At 39.4% G+C, this 17239-nt stretch overlaps 1 protein-coding gene across 1 annotated transcript; it reads right to left on the bottom strand.

Moving 5' to 3' along the window:
* Window positions 1-1740: 1740 nt before the first annotated feature.
* On the bottom strand, window positions 1741-16019 carry LOC310918989 (carbonic anhydrase 3-like; the record flags this gene model as incomplete). The annotated part of the gene is made up of 7 exons (XM_083878073.1): window positions 15959-16019; window positions 14781-14978; window positions 7790-7908; window positions 6853-6945; window positions 5982-6047; window positions 4961-5116; window positions 1741-1860 (listed from the first exon to the last, which is right to left on the bottom strand). The coding sequence occupies exons 1-7, from the start codon at window positions 16002-16004 to the stop codon at window positions 1741-1743; spliced, it is 798 nt and encodes a 265-aa protein (XP_083734199.1). The 5' UTR covers window positions 16005-16019.
* Window positions 16020-17239: the final 1220 nt, after the last annotated feature.

Here is a 17239-nt window from a genome sequence, read left to right as displayed (position 1 = left end):
TGCAAAGCATAACTGGGAAACCGCCATATCGTTAATAACCCCTCAGATTACATGTTCCATATTTGCAATACCATAAATTGCAAGATTAAAAAAAAAACAAAAACAACCCTAATCTAGAATATGCAACTCAGTTTAGTAAAGCACCTTATAAAACAAGTTTACCTCGTAACTCACTCACAACAAACCAACCGCTTTGAAGAATCAATTTTTGCTTCAATTTTCCTTTTTGTAATGAAGGAACATAACCCCGTCCCATCAAAAGCTCAGCAATGTCCTCCAACTGCAGAAGATGGCAGCCAAGAATCCAGCCACTGCCAGAGCAGCACCTGCTTTGTGTTTCCTGAGCTCAATGGTAAATTACCTTTCGGTTTTAGTGAGTTTGGATATAGACTGAACTTTTCCACTCTGCAATCAACTTGTGAAGTTGATTAAGTTGATTCATATGATGTTGCAAGAAAGCCATTGTCAGAATAGAGATGATCTCACTAAAAGAAAAGATGTGGATGTCTCAAGGACATAGCTATTTAGGTGCCATGTGAAATCAGTACTCTTCTAGTTCAAACAAACATCTGAAAAAGATACTAGGCATCATCAGTTTCTATTAAGATATAATACGGAGGACACTGACAGATCTTGCTTTAAAATTCTATTACTCTTACATGTTTTTAAATAGTAAAAAACTACAGAACAAAAGTCTTAAGTAAATGTATTTATTACTGTTGGATTTTTTAATGCAGAAAAGTATTATTTCAGTTAGAGGCTTACAATCCTGTTTCATTGTTCTTTGTGCCAAAACAAGAGACAAGAACACATTGGTCAATTGCATTTTAAATAAGAGTCCAACTGTGATTTCAGATGTTTATGCACAAATTTCATTGGCAGCAGGATTGATTAAATTGTACATGAAATGAGAATTTGTCTCAAAAAAAGTAAAAAGACTAAGGACTCTTTTTACACAGAAAAGCTATTTGCATACATGAATAAAATATATAAGAAGGATACAAAGACCAACTTCACAAAATTTATGTCACCTTGACTGCTACAATATTAAAATGGAAATTAGTCTTTTAATAAAGGGAACCAGTTGTGACACAAAAAGAAATAGCTCTTCCCCCTTCCCATAGTTTTAACTATATAACTTAGTGAATACAATTTTCAGAACAGATCTCTGTTTCACCTGTCCATTGTTTTAAGAAAGTAAAGGTTTAGCTCTTTATCAATGATTATAACACAATTTCCTATCCTTTCATATTTTACATACCAAAGACCAAAAGAGTTTATAATTTCCAAGAATGCTTTGTGGATTAACTGGTACAGCTCAGAGCTGGATATGGATAATGCTGAAAGCATCTACTGAAAAATATGTCTTTAATGGTGAAAACAATTATTTCTCTTAACTGAAACCTCTTTAGCATGCAATCAAAAAGCATCAAGGGACATGTGCACAATAGGAAATTGTCTTGTAATTATTAGTAGCATCTTCTTTCTTCCTTTGAACCATTAACAAAAGCTAATGTTAAAGCAGTTATGAAGAACCAGATTCTCTACTTCCACTTTAACAGTCGGATTTGCCTAAATAAAAGTTGCCCTCTAAAAGTGAAATTCTCATTCCACAGCTCAAGTCTCAGCCTCCAGACCTACAGGTGGAGTTCTGTGTAAATGCAGCAAAGGACACAAAACAAAAACACCTCTTGTTTCCAGAGGCTGCCTCTGTCAGAGCCACCCAACGGGAGCCACGTCCTAGAGGAAGGACGCGCTCACCATCCTGAAGTAGCGCGGCTGAGTTGGGCGCCAGTTGTCAACCAAGGGGTGATTCGGCTCGTTCTCCGCGTTCTTGGAGAGGCTGCGCAGCTTCGCCATCTGCAGAAGAGCAAAAATTCAACTGTCCTGATGGAAATCCTTTGAGATCAAATCTACAGCCCAACAATTAAACTAAGGAGGCTGGTCCAGCTGTGGAAAAAAGTCTCCTTCAAAGTTGTAAAGATGTCCTTCACCACTACAAGAAATGTACTCTGTTCTTTTTCTAGCAGTGATATTCTTAGGAATATTCAAAACAGGCAAATGGGTCCTATTTGAACAGGATTGTGAAAAATAGTGTCATTTAGGTACTGTCGACAGAACTGTGTACAGCCACAGAAACTGTGGGAAGTACTCAAAAAATGTGAAAACAGTGGCATGTGCTATAATAAACCTCACCTACTCTAGCCCTGTCTTAGTGCCTGATTGTTAAGAATCCTTTAGAATTATCAGGTTTTAAAGCTGAATTATAAATGCTGAATTATAAATTTAAAGCTGAATTATAAATTGTTCATTTCCACGGCAGGTCTGCAGCAGAGGGTATATTTTGCTGCAGTGACACAAGAAGTTCATTATTAATAACAGGAATTGGAATTTAAATCTGCTAAAGACTTGGTCAAGGTTTCAAATAGTGGGTAAACAAGGTCTGCAGCTTGACTCTCCTTGGCCATAACAAGGTATGTTTCCTTTTTTGAGGGATGCCATATGAAGGATTTTTCATACACATCAAAACTGTTTAACAATCTTTCTCTACGGCTTTCTGATTTTCAAAGGACGCAACACGTATACAGCTACCCTGTGTTCATTTGTTGTCACTACTATGCACAACACTAGACCAAAAGCACATCGGCTGTGATTCAGACACTTGAACCTGTCCCTGTTTGAATGACTTACTGTGAAAATCATGCACACATTTCCCATGTAAACCTGGACACGTAGCCCCATGCAGGACACGCATCATCTTTGTTCGCCAGGAGCTTCAACACGCTGATATATCTACTCTTCAGTACAGAAGAGTAGATACTTTCAAAGCCAATGCAAGCAGAACTTCTGTCTAGGTTGTAAAACCTGGGCTCACTGTGATTAAACTCATTCCACTTTATGGACTGAGCCAGCTCGGGCATCTCAACATTACTCCTCACTGAACAGCTCAGAAAAGCTAGCCATCTCAGTCTGCCTGAAAAATGATGAGGTCACATTTATAACCAGCATAATATGCATCCAATGGATTAATATTCTGAAATTAAATTTCAGATGAAGAATGATTTGTACAGGAAGAGATGAAAATCATTCATCACTGATGAATTACTATTGGAGAAGACTGCTGAGGTTTATTATTTGTGAAAGATGTGCTCTACTCAGTAAAAAACCAACATGTATTCAGGCTACGATTACATAAAGATGTAAAAATTAGTCTGCAATTAGACAAAGTTGTTCCACAGTTAAATTCCTGTTCTTTCATTAAAAGTAATCTGAGCAGCTAGGCCACCCACACTGTATCTCACTGGGATTTCTGGTGAATTGATTTTCCTGCAGAGCACTGATTTGCAGCGACTGCACTTCCCCTTGTGGCTAATACACAGTTACCATCTGGCTGCAGAAGCATCCAAGAAATCCACCACAAATGCACACACACTTAAAATAATCACTATTAATGAGGCTGCCATGGTACTACACTGTCTAGGATTAGAAATAATTGGCAATACAATCCTCTTATGAAGACATTATTTAGAGTGCAGGCACTCTGGAGTGAGGGAAGTATTTCTATTGTATTTCTAGACAATAACTCACACATGCTGCCAATTCTGCCTGAAAAGCAGCTACCTCAGGGTAAGAGCCAATGTCTCATCTTTACGTAGTAATTTCATCTTTAACTTAAATGCTTCATTTTTTCCACAGGAGGGATAGTTAAAGAACAGTCTGTATGTTTCCCAAAACTCACTAATTTTAGAACAGCTGAGAAAAAAAACATGACCCAAACACAACCGTAGTCAAAAAAAATCTTTTCATGAAGCTGGGTTAATAATGTGATTAGTTATTTCTTTAAAAGTGCATTTTTAATCATAGATGCTCAATAATGAATGCATTTTTCCTAATATAATCTGTAGCTGATGTTCTGTAATATAAACATCTATGATGATTCATTTTGTGGAAACCAGTCAGATCATATTTGTATTTTTCACATAAGTACCCACTTTAAAATAGCCCCCATATTTTAATTTTTGTATGGACAAGGAAACAGGAGGCAGAGCAATTCAATAAGCTCTGAAAATGAAGAGGCAAGTTATATGAACACATTACCATATTTCATCTATTGCCAGGTAAGATTCTCATTATACCTGAGTTGTATTACTTAAAAGATAAAGAGCCACTTAAATACAAAGTACTAGAAAATAAAAATCTTTTCTTTTTGTGATAACATGTGCATCAATGAATACACTAAATATATTATCCTGAAACCCTAAAATTAAAAGTTATGTGTCTAAATATAATATTTACCTAATATGTCAGTCCCTTGACTAATATTCAGGTGCTTTGTATCCTGGAGCCTTGAAATTTGAGGTATTGTATCATTATAATCTGCTGACTAGAGGCATAACCTCAGATGAGAAAGCTGACTTGTGTGGTAAGAGCAGAATCATAGGCTGAAATGTACTGAAAGAGGGTATTCAAATTCCTCTAAGTGGATTGGGGAGAAATTAGGAAGGGAAATTAACAAGAAATACTTCTTTACAGTAAGTGATCAAAGAAGTTTTTGACATTAACGATAAATTAAATAAGCTGATGTTGCTCCAGTCTGTGAAAATTTAGCTGATATGCCTTCCAGAAACAGGTATCAAGCATGTAATTCAACACTTCCAACTTGCACTCCCATCTACAATACAGGGCAGACAGATTGGGCAATCACAAATCCCATTACATTTGTATTCTGATAAATGATGTTTTTGAAAGAAAACTCTTACCATCCATGCTGTGGTATGTTTTTACTGATTTAAAAAGCTTTCTGATGTCCGTGGGCTTGAACTACCATGGTGTTAGATGTGGGCTAGTTCTTCAGTCTCCTTTTAATCCCGTAATTTCTCACAAATTCAATGATTGTTCTCCTTGTCCAAAAAATAAATTCAGGTTATGGGATGTAAATAAAATGAAGGGGGAAGTTTACCTGGTCTGAACTGACTATGATGGGCTCTCTAAGAATAATCCAGGTAACACACTCTTCGCAAGGTGGAGTAGTGACAGATCCATGGTATGTCCAGTAGTCATGAGATTTAGGGAAAAGAATTGAAGGATCGAAGTTTGGAAAAGGAGCATTTTTCCCCTTTAAAATAAAAACAAAACAGAACAGAAAACTCTTCAACAAATCTAGCCAAGATTAGTTTGTTGCTCTGTTATTTTAAGAAACAGGGAGTGACTCAGATATTTCAAATGTATGAACTGAGGAAAGTAAGCACAGATCTGCATGAGATATAATGTTGCAGTGAGATTGGTGAAGTGAATGACCCTCACAGATGGGCCCGCAGAAGCATGACAAAACAGAAAACTCCATGATGCTACTTCTTGTACCTGAGCTAATTCATGTGAAGCAGCATCCAGTACCAATGTGTTTCACCCATTTCTGTGCAGAAATACTTCTCCTTCTGGCCTCCTTTCTTATGGAAATTCTTTCTATCTATTGAATATTGCATTAGGTCACCATACAACAAAGTTAGACAGGTACTACTTTTATAATATTTGTGCTAATAACAAGCAAGACAGCCTATGAAATGTGAGATTCATATAATGTTATCTAAGACACAAATGTTTAGTCAGTGGCATTTCCAGAGATCCATTAGGCAGCCTATATATTAAGACTAAATGAACCAATTTCTAAATATGCCTTTTATGTGACACTGCCCACTGAGGCAATAAGGTTCTACGCCTAGTTTTCAAATGAGTAAAGACTGGGGAAATTACTCATTTTCGCAAACACATAGGCCTCACTAAAGTCAAGGAAGGCTCATACAAAACTAAAGAAAGGATTTTTCATGTTAAGGAAATGCTACTCATGGTTTTATTCCCAAATATATTCTGGAAATGTTGCAGAGTGGAATTGGAAAACTAGAAAGTCAGATGTCGTTGTTTGTTTTTTTTTTTTCCTGAGACTTTGAGCAATCTCCCTATAATGAAAAGCCCAACATCATTACCTTTGTTTTGATAGCATTTATTTCTTCAAGAATTCTCTTCATCTCTGGTTTGGGAGTTTCCCCTACCTGTAAAGAAGGAACCGTGAGCTAAGCAAGGAGTTCTGCTTCACCAGGTTTCTTCTTTCTCCTATTTTTCTATATGAGCATCTAAACATATATCAACTATAAAATTATAATACATTAACCCAACCTATCACCCCTACCAGCTTGGTAAGCAATGTCCTCTGTCTGTTACCTCTGCCTGTACCCCAACAGATACTATGATACAAATGGGGAAACTGTATCAATACAGAAATTTTAGCATAACAGGTAACGTCACAACACAGATTTCATGGTCAGCTATATTGTTTGTAATTGCTGATCTCAAAAAAGACATCCAGCTTTCTATCTCTAGTGAGTATGAATTAAACAAGAGAGAACAACAGCTAATATTTCAGGCTAAGGCTGCATGCCCCTAAAAGGATTTTTTTTTTAATGATGAGTAATATGTACTGCCTGGGAGAGAGTTTTGTTTGAGAGAAAGTTCATGAAAAACCTAGAAGAGATACATGTCCTTGAAATCTGTCCCCAGTTAGCAAAAAAGACAGCTGACTGCTGTTGGTCAGAGGGCCACTTCTGACACATGTCCCCATTCCATGAGCCACATAGTGACACAATAGCTGCAGAGACAAGTGTGTGTAGTTTTGGATACCACTTGAGATAATATGACTCATGCTTTGTAACTTGAAAAGGATACATTACTGAAAGTCAACCCCATCGATGTGGTAGGATCCCTAGAAAATATACCCAGAGAGTTTTGCATTTTTTTTTTAATCCTCTAAGAATAGAAACTCCATAGTATCAATGTAAAGGGTTGCATGCTTCTACTTACTTGCAAAAATATGGCCAAAACAGCTATCCCATCAGTTCTTCTCTTAGCATCAAGGTAATTGCTGTATTTGGGATTCCAGTGTAACAAGTGTAGCTTGAAACAAAGAAAAACATGTCAAAACTTCCCACTATTCAACAGCAAACCATCAGAGGCTGAATTTACAGTTCTTTACATAACTGTGTGAGTTTGAGGCAACAAGGACTGATAATGAGGCCTTCCAAAAAAGAGGAAAAAAAAAGGACAGCAAAGTCATATATTAGCTATATCTGTTATATCTGTCATACATTATTAATTATACTATTTGCTTTAAAATAAACTAAGAATATCTGAATAAGAAACTGAAAAAAAACCCCTAGAATCTCTTCTTAAAGCTGAAGAAAAGTTGCTTAAGTAAGCTGGTAGAACATGCAGCTCAGACATCACCTATTGATATGTGATTCATTCCATTTGGAATTCAAATTACAGCAACTCTATCAAAGAATCCATATGAATGTCATTCATGTATATTATTAGTCTACATTTCTCATTTTCTTTACAATCCTTAAGTGTTAAAGAACCAAGGTAATTCATTCTTCCCACCCCTTTCTATCGCTGCTATTTTATACTTCTACTATAATTCTGTATTTTCAGAATACTGTTTTAGTCAGTCTGGATTGCTTCTGAGTAATTCAGTCTTGCTGTGCTGTTTCACACCACACTTGCCTGAGAATATGGAAACCTTTGTTTCACACAGTATTTTTCTTTTCTCATGCTGTGAGAATTACTTCAACCTGATTCATGTTTATAAGAATTGATGGGAGTAAGAAGAAAAAGGCACAAAAAATAAATAGAAAGAGCTCCCTGAAAAGCAGAGAAATGACGAATTCTGTCCCACCAGAACAACAGAAACAGATTTTATTTCACACCCTGTTTAAAAGCCAGAAGTGGTGAGCCTTACCTCTCCTGCATACCTCACTCCATTCACAACATGCTCCGAGCCGTGGTCGTCGGACGAGCCCCAGTGGAAGTGCAGCTGCCGCAGCCTGTAGACTCCTGGAAGGGGCCCACCTCTCAGCACTGCAATTGAGAATCTGCAACAGCATCAGACTCAAGGGTCTCCCAGTTTTTAAATTTACACATTTAAATTTATGTATCTACAATAAAATTTACATATCTACAATATTTACACATGTATTTACATAACTGCTGTACAGGTGCCTTATGATCTGAAAATCTCCAATTTTAGCCACACGTCAGGCAACCACCTGCACTTAACAGGCAGAGGAGAACTTTTGTGCCTAGGCTTCCATTACAGTCACTAAGGATCATTGATTGAATTCAGCTGCATCAATGTGCACCTAGTACTTTCTGGAATAGTCCAGAGACACTGGGATAGGACTGAGAGATGTGGCCCAGGATCTGTGGAAGAGCTGTACATTCTAAACCAATATCTGGAGGCAAGGGGAAATAGATTAGGTTATCAAACATGTCACAGGATGCCTGTGATTGGGTAACTGAATTAACCCCTAATCAGAATAGTCAAGCCTCCAGAGTAATTCTGCTTGCCCTACAGTAGACACTCAACAGACAGTGACCTGAATTGCTCTCTGGACTCCTAGAACTCCAACTCCATTGCCTCAAACAGCAGTTTAGATACAACTCACCAGCTTTTAAAATCCCACAAGAAGACACCTAAATTTAGATGTCTTAACCTCTCCCTGAATTGAATCTAGGATTTGCTGATGTGAAAGTACACAAACATAACCACGATTAAGGTCAACAACTGAAGTCTAGATGATAAACAAATTTCCACAAACCACTACAAAATTGTGTATCTTACTGCAGGCTATGACTTATTTGTTTAAAAAGTTGTGAAGTTACTGATGCTCCTTCTACACTAATGGCTGTTCCCTCCACTTATGGAAGAGGAGAAAGAAAGCAGCAAATAAACCAGAAAAGCAATCACTGAGAATGCAAGCTATTTCCCTAAAGAAAATTCAACCTGTGATGAATAGTATATACTATTCTAAATAATGTCACCATTTTTAAATAATATTGTAAAGGAAGGTGGTCTATTTGAAAAGATCAATAAAATAGAAAGAACATCTTTACATTCACCACATACTGAAAAAATGCTCAATTCTCATTCACTTTTTTTGAGAATAGAAGTTATAGCCTTCCTATAAAACATTCAGCAGTCTCAAGAACAGGTCTTTAATGCCAAAGAAAAATATCCTTGAGTCTGAAAATGATGAAATCCATTATCATCTCAAGAAATGTAGCATTAAGAGTTGAGCAAGCTGTTATTCTCAACCAATTCTTTTTATTTCTTCCCACAGACATTCAGAACTGTGGTGAACACAGTCAGGGTAAGAGTAGTAGCTGACAAGGCCATCAATTCTCCATTAAAATAGATCTGTAAGGCCAAATAATCCTCTTTAAGGTAAAAATATGTCATTATTTCCACTAATGGGCCATCAGCGAGACATTTTTGATTGGGCATTAGGTGAAGGTTTGCATTATCTCATGCCAACAACATTCCAACTTAACTCCTCTATAAATAGACAGTAACTTTTACCTAGCACACTTTAGGCAGAAAGAATGATGCAAAAAACATCTCCTGAAGGACAAAAAGGTATTTCTTTTATAAAGGTGTGTAGTATTGAACATGTAAATACATAAAATGACAATGTAAGTACATGAAATTTTCCTGCATTTTTGAAAAGGGAAAAAGTAAACAAAACCATTACAAGGATTAAGTTTGCCAATATTTAAAATATTAAAAACCCCAAACTATGTCTGCATAGCTCAAAATTAGTAAGATTTTGTTTTTAAAGCATGTGCTTTGGAAATTAAATTTTAAACATATCTTTGTCCTCTTGGGCTTTTGTTTTCAATACTACAAAAATAAAAATGCACAATCACATAACAGAAAAAGAATATAGAACAAAATTTTATAAATAAAGAAGATATAGTATCTTGACATTATTTTTCAGCAAGTTAGTATATATTTACATGTAACAGGGAATTTTTCTGACAATTATTACACAGGAATTGTTCGCCTTAAATATCTGTGAGTCACAGCAGAATTACCAAAATGTAACTCCCTTAAACTCGCTGTCATTAAAGTAATATGGCCCAGGTGCAGGAATGTACCTGGAGGAATGTATGGCCCAGCTCAGGAAGACAGGCGAGAAAAGTATTCACTCCTTTTTTGGTGCCTTATCATTGCAAACTCTCATCCCATTGCTCAGAGACTGACTCTAAATGGGTTTGCACATCACCCTCAATGACCCAAAAGTGCCAGTCATAAAAATGTCACCTCTATCTTGCTCAAATTCTGTGCCCCCACACATCCACACTGAAGAATGATCTGTTACGGAACAATCCTACACGGACACACACGTGGACATCTGGTCTGGAAAAAGACTCACCTTTATTTGATCTGTCATCAGCTGAGCAGCATGAGACTAAAGGAGCTAATAAAAGAATGGGCTTTTTTCACTTTGAAAGTAATCACTAGGGCAAGTGTTGCACAGAAGGACGTAACTAAGGCAAGAAAAGCCTGTCTTTCACTCTGTAACACAGCAAAATGAAGGTGTCATGCCGTTGAGTGGAGATGGCTGCTGCAGTCACTTTGCTTTAGCTAGCTGGGTGCCCTTGACAACAGAAAAGTGACAAGAAGCTTTTCAAATATATACATCCACTTGCTGAGCAGCTTCTGTAGGGGTCTGGTTGTTAATCTGAGCTAGTGTCATCTGTCATTTGTCCTCACTAAAGTAAAACTGGCAAAGTTATCCTGCAGAAATCCTGTTTGCTGTAAAAGCATACCATGAAAGTCAGGCGGAAAAACCAACAGAGAACAAAACAGACTCATGAGATGAGCTGTGTTTATAAACATGAGATGAAATGACTGTTGTAGGAGAATTTATGGTCTTGCATCCTCCCAAATCCATCAAATGAGCTGGTAAACCACAATGAAATTAAATTAATAATGCACTATTTTATGACAATTGAAAAGACACATTACCTTTGTTATGCTGCTTCATAATAGAATCTAACAGTGCAGTACAGAAACCACAGCTGTTTCACATCAGTGTCACATTTTAGGAGTCATAAAAAAGCCCCTGCTCAGAAGAGGATTTCTGTACTGAAACCAGCTAACTGCAGGATAAAATGTGTTTCCTAAAAGCTTTTGGAACTCAGGCTTCTGTTCTCACTGAAATTTTCTTTAAGCAGGCACTGAATAGATATGCAGCAGGATTACTTTTGTTTCTATTTGAACTTTGTGCTCTTAGGGACAGACTGGGAAAGAGAAGTGTCAGACAGAAGTCTGTCAGCCTGCCACCCACCTCCACCTCCACTGTAACGCATCTTTGCCAGTTTTGTGCCCCTGGATCAGAGCCTGTTCATCAGTGAGCTACCGAATTATCTTCTTTTATGATCTATGTAGGGCTGAATGGGCAGCTGCCCCACCTCCAGGGGCAGAAAACTGACTGTCCTCTGTGTAGCTGTAGCCTCAGCAGGCCCTTGACTAGAATTAAAAGTCAAGTATTTTAATTCTAACTATAGAAATTCAAAGTTAACAAAAGCCCAAATCCTAAATTCCCTGTACCCAAGTACAGGAGTTCGTAATAATTTCATGCAGACAGGACAACTGACAGATGTGTTGTTACACTGAAGGAAGAATTTAACTTTGCTGCCTTTTGCCTTGTGCGGGCATTGAGTGGTACCACAACTATAAAAGTACTGGGATTTAGTGGAGCTATTCTTGTAAGAGCTACTGGTTTTCTCCAGTGCAAATTCAGTAGACAAGACGTTAAGTAACACTTTGCAGGAATCAACCAAAATTGGAATGTCTATGGACAGACATCCCCCTGGCTGAATTAAAGTTACTGGGATTTGTCCTCACTCTATAATAACCAGTGAACAAATGAATGTTTTATTTACCAGAAGCTGATAATCCAAATTTCATTTGTTAAAATAAATTAAATTTCCCACAAATGGGTATTTGAGGAAATGCTGCCATAAGCCCTAGTCATGCCAAAAGAGCTGATTAGCAACAAGCCCTGACTTCTTACAGTAACTGTCTCTAATTTTCTTTTTCTTTTTTTCTTTTTTTTGGCATCATCTATTTTCTAAGCCATACGTTTCTTTGATACGAACGATTCTGAAAACAGCACCAAGGTAACCCTGTAAGAATGTATGCCTGGACTGAGGTACTCCAAGCCCTTAAATGTCACCCATCTGAAAGCAACTACAAGAAGAATTAGGAATCTGTTTGGTTAATGAATGTCCATAGGAAGTACCAACGAAAACAACAAACAAAGAGGGAAGATGAAGGAAGCCATCCATATGATGGAGCCTCAGTGTATCTCTCCCCAGCTCCTCTGTCTGGGTTCCATTACCAGATTTTTGTATCTTTACTGTTTCTCAAACAAACACTTTGGTGTAGCCATCTAAGCAAGGTATGACAACAAAAGCCAAAGGGTCATTAACTGTAAGGAAGTTATATATCTCAAAGGGCATTGTGACAATAGTCCCACCAGTTAGAAGCTCTCAGGAAACTTCTCTGATATGAATATTTTTTGAATTTTAGAAATAAACAGATTCTGATAGTGGAAATAGGGCTTCAGCCCTAATTAAAACCAAAAGTGGGTCACTGCTGGATCTAAAAGAGTATCTGAATTGCCAATCAGGCCAAAAAACCATAGCAGTGGTAGGCTGCCAAGGTACCCAAGTTCCAGTGTGTTTTACTGAGCCCAGCTACCTAGAAGGTCTGACTTAACTCCCAGTTCTTTCCTTAATTTTCAGACTTCAGCCCTCACCTGCAATCATTTTACAGTGCATAAGGTCCAGCCAAGTGGGTATGGTAAGACAGGAAACTGAATCCACAAGAATCCATTAACCTGTATGGATAGGCAGCAGAGGTATGATACTGCTCCTACAGCACTCTAGCTGTCAGCAAAGCTTTCAATTCTGTAGCAGATTCTCAAAATCAATCAGACTTTATAAATAGCTGGAAATTAATTCTCCAGTTCCTTCCACTAGGCTAACCCCAAACATAAAAGTAATAAAGCCTTTTTCAATGTAATACTTGAATTACATTGGATGACACTCTAATTGTTTGAACCTAAGAGACTGTCCCCAGTTGTGAATACTCCAAGTGTTCTTGGCAGGATATACAATAGATGTAAAACTTGGAGACATCTAAAGTAATTAATTTTATCACTCATCTTAGCAATTTATTCAGCAATCTATTTTATCCAAACTAATGAAAATCTAGACAGAAGTACAGATATGGGTATGACCACTATAACTGAACAAGTCAGGAAAATAAACGAAGCCCTCAGTTTTCTGGTTAATTCAGAAATAATTCAGATAGGCAGAGTGACAGACACATACACAGACATAAAGAGAAATAATGTCTTTGTTCCAAAGGAATAAAAGCTTCACTCCTATATGGTTGCTGCTGCATATGTATGCTTTGTGCAGCTGGTGGTTCTTTTACGTAAAAATAAGCCACTGTACATATCCTAAGAAACTGAAAATGTGTTCTAGTCAGTAGGAGTATGCACAGTGGAATTTGTCCTGCAATTAGCATTGTATTAGAGAAAGAACACCACCCACAGACTCTGCAGGCAATGGAGATATAACAAAGGAGACATAACAACAAACACTGAATGTTTCTTGACTTTAAAGAGTTGAGATAGACACCTACTTTTTTTGCAGAGTCGCTTTTTATTTCTGAGATCAAAACACAACAGTTACTGAGCAGTTCATCTGAAAAAATTTTCAGAACATTCGGAAACTTTCTGTTCTTTGTGGTGAGTGTTGCATCCATGCTGTAGATTGCTATGCCTGGATACTCCCTCCCATTCAAAATTTGAGTTTTTTAAACAATAATTACACTTTTTTTTAATGCAGAAGATGCTACCATTGATATTTCTGATGCTGCTCTAACAAATACAACAGATGGTAAAAAATGGCAATAGTCATGGAGATCTCATATGCCAAAGCTACATTACTTGTGCATCATTTTATCTGACATTAATATTTTTCTTCAAATAACATTGAAAATTCACACTTTGCTAGAAAAGTTACAAAACTCTTGACCACACAGCAATTTGTGAGTTTTGACAGTATATTAACTAGTCCAGCATACGTACATTTTGATCCTGTTTCATGAAACCCAAGTAATTAGTTAAAAACCCATTAAATTTAATCAAATCTCTGCCCATATATACTTAAAATGAAATAATCTATTAGTAAAAATTCTGCTAATAATTACAGCTGTCAGTCCTAGTTATATAGAAAGTGGAAGTTATAATGCAGGTAAGAAATAACTCTGTGCACTGTATGGTCCCATAGCTGCAAGTGGATAAAAGATTTTGGACATTAAACCTGACACAACTAAATTTATCAGGCCTATAATCTTCATTAAGGCAAAACCTCATGAATGCCAAAAAGTTTTAACTGATTAAATACCAGGACATTTTGGCAACATCTGGCTTGTTATTTCATTTATCACAAATTACATGGATAGAGTTTTTAAGCATTGTAACTTAAGATGCTCTGCTGCGCATCTCCAATAGGTAAAATGGAATTCAGTTCTCACAGATGAAGCCTGGGCCTCCCACGTCCTGTAAAGCAACACAACTGCAATGACTTTTTGCAGCCCCAGAAATTTTTCTTACACCTTAATTCACCCTGTACCAAGTTTCTTTGCGGTTGTCTCCATTCCCTAGGATTTCACTGATGACTTTTGAAAGGAGACCCAGACCTTTCCCAGCAGTAGCACAGAGTAGCCAGTCAGAGAAGCCTGTACATCACACACAGGCAGTGCACAGAACCCTTCTGACAGCCTGAACATTCAGAGCAGGCTCTTCCATGCAGATTGAGAAAGTCACTTATATATAATGACAGTTAGAGAGGAAAACAAAACCGACCTGATCTATCGAATGAATCATCAAACACAACTCTGCAGGTTTTCCCATTGTTGAGGATGGTCTTAGCTGCACCAGGATCATAGCTAGCAAACCATGGTAGTAGAGAACTGTCATAATGCACGTCTTTGTTATTGATTTCAATCGGTGACTGATGGCGTCCTTTCGCAAAAGGGTAATTTTTGTGCCACTGATCTGGTCCTACAAAAAAGTATAGAAACACATCATGAAAATCTTTTCCAGAGAGATATGAATTATACTTGTTGCAATTAACACAAGCTTGGCTTTGCTTAAGTACAGAACATCACTTAAGTGTATTAATAAGTAATTGACTGGTTGCTCTTCACGCCCTATAAAGAGTTTCAGTGTATAAAAAGCAACCAGATGATTTCTAGCTGGAATACAGGATACTTGAAGTCCTAAACTCTTATATAGCAAGCTCAAGACTGACTTCTAGGAGACTGATAATACGCCAAGGAAGAAAACCAGAGATGTATACTCCAAGTCCAGTAGTGGCTAGAAATATGATGGGATATACCCAGATGACTCAAACGCAGCACCATGCAGCCATATGCAAGGAGAAAAGGCATCCCTGGACATGCCAAGAATTTGAAAGGTGGATTTAATTATCATCATGGTTTTACCAAGAAGTTCACGTGGAAAAAGCCTGACCAATGCTGAAGTGTTCTTCCTGCAGCAGAGGGGAGTGGGAACAAGAGACATCAGCACCCCAAACCTCTCTGGGCAGGCGGGGCCTGCAGCCCAGCCCTGCTCCTCCTGCCTTGGCCGGATCTTATCGCTATGTCAAATTTTAATTCACATCAACAGTAGGAAAATTGACTTTATTTAATTCAAAGACCCCCTGCCATTGACCTCTCTTTCCACCAGCTTCGCCTCTTCCGCCCCTGCAAGGGACACCCGAGCGGCCTGGGCCCCTCCACGTGCAGCGCCCGGGGCCTGCCCTGAGCCCCCTATCCTCCGCCCGGAGCCCCTTATCCCCTGCCCGGAGCCCCCTATCCCCCGCCCGGAGCCCCCTAACCCCCGCCCGGAGCCCCCTATCCCCCTCCCGGAGCCCCTTATCCCCCGCCCGAAGCCCCTTATCCCCGCCCGAAGCCCCTATCCCCCGCCCGCTCCCTCGGGAAGCGAGCCCCGCTCGGTGCCGGGAGGAGGGGCCGGCTCACCGTTGTCGCTGTCGTAGCCCCAGGGGTAGTAGTTGGGGTTGATCATGGTGCGGTGCCGGCGGCTCGGGCAGGGCGGCGGCCTCGTCCCACGGCGGCTTTTATAGAATCCCGCCAAGTGCCCGAGAGCCGGGAGGGCCCGGGGGCGGGGAGAGCCGTCAGGATGCCGCTGTCCCGGGAATGCGGGGCGAGGGAAGGAGCCGGGACAGCGCCCGGCCAGGGCAAAAGGGCTGCCACCGGCCGCCCCGGCACCGAGGGGACGGGAATACAGAACAGCACCAATGTCCGGGCAATGAGGGGACAGTTTTCAAATTCAAGCGAGATATGTGCGCATCCCACACGCCGCCAGATCAAGCGGGAGGCTTTAGCCTGGCTGGTGCTGCAGTGACTGACACGGGCAGGGCGCGGGGAGCCCGGCGGGGCTTTATGGCTGTTTGTAGGAAACCTCTTTGGCCTGAGGCCTGCCCGGCCCGGAGAGGCGCTGTGCATCCCCGGGAAGGGTTTTATGGCTGTTTGTAGGAAGCTTTTTCTGGCGTGAGGCCTGTCCGTCCCCGAGGCGCTGTGCCTCCCTCCCGGGCGTGTGGCACATCCCGATCCCGGGGCCAGCAGGGGGTGAGAGGATGGATGAGTCCAACAGCTTTTGGCTATCACAGGTTCACACCCTTCCCTAGGGAATTCCCGTGTAATTCCCCTGCTGTGCGGGCTCCCGTCGCCTTCATAAACAGCTTCCCTGCGAAAATTCAGGGGCATTTATTGCTCCAGCCTTTAAAAAGGTGCTGTTTCCTCTACTGCCAGGTTTCTTGCTAAATGGAAATCATTAAACTAGTTGAAGATGCAGTTCCTGCCAGCTCCAGATAGAGTCGTTATTATCAAATTAAGCGTAGGATTTGTTTGTTTTGCTTCAGCTCTAATTCGTCTTTCATTTAGCAAGCAGGGTGTTTATGCATCAGATTGCACTTAAAATTGTAGGCATGCTTGCTAGCAGGCTTGTGTTCCTTATGTGACACACAGAAATCAAACGGCTTCTAAAAATATTTGTTATTTTGGCACATTGGGAGTTGCCAGATGAGATAAAGAAGACAGAGGTGAGCGCCAGTGGTGTAAAATGGATGAGGGGCTGACTAAGTAGAAGACAGAACACTGGAAAGGTGAATTACTGCAATTTAAATGTTAGAAGATTTAATGTATAAGAAGGGGTGAGCTTGTTTTACTTGCTAGTAATGAAATGAGGGGAAAAACTACAAGTTGGTTGAAGAAGAATGCAAATGGCACAGGAAGGAAGTG

This window comes from Zosterops lateralis (genome assembly GCF_965231275.1).
Source record: "Zosterops lateralis genome assembly, chromosome: 1".
Lineage (NCBI taxonomy): Eukaryota > Metazoa > Chordata > Aves > Passeriformes > Zosteropidae > Zosterops > Zosterops lateralis.
The sequence above is the reverse complement of the archived record's forward strand: the minus strand, read 5'-3'. Positions and strand labels throughout refer to the sequence as shown.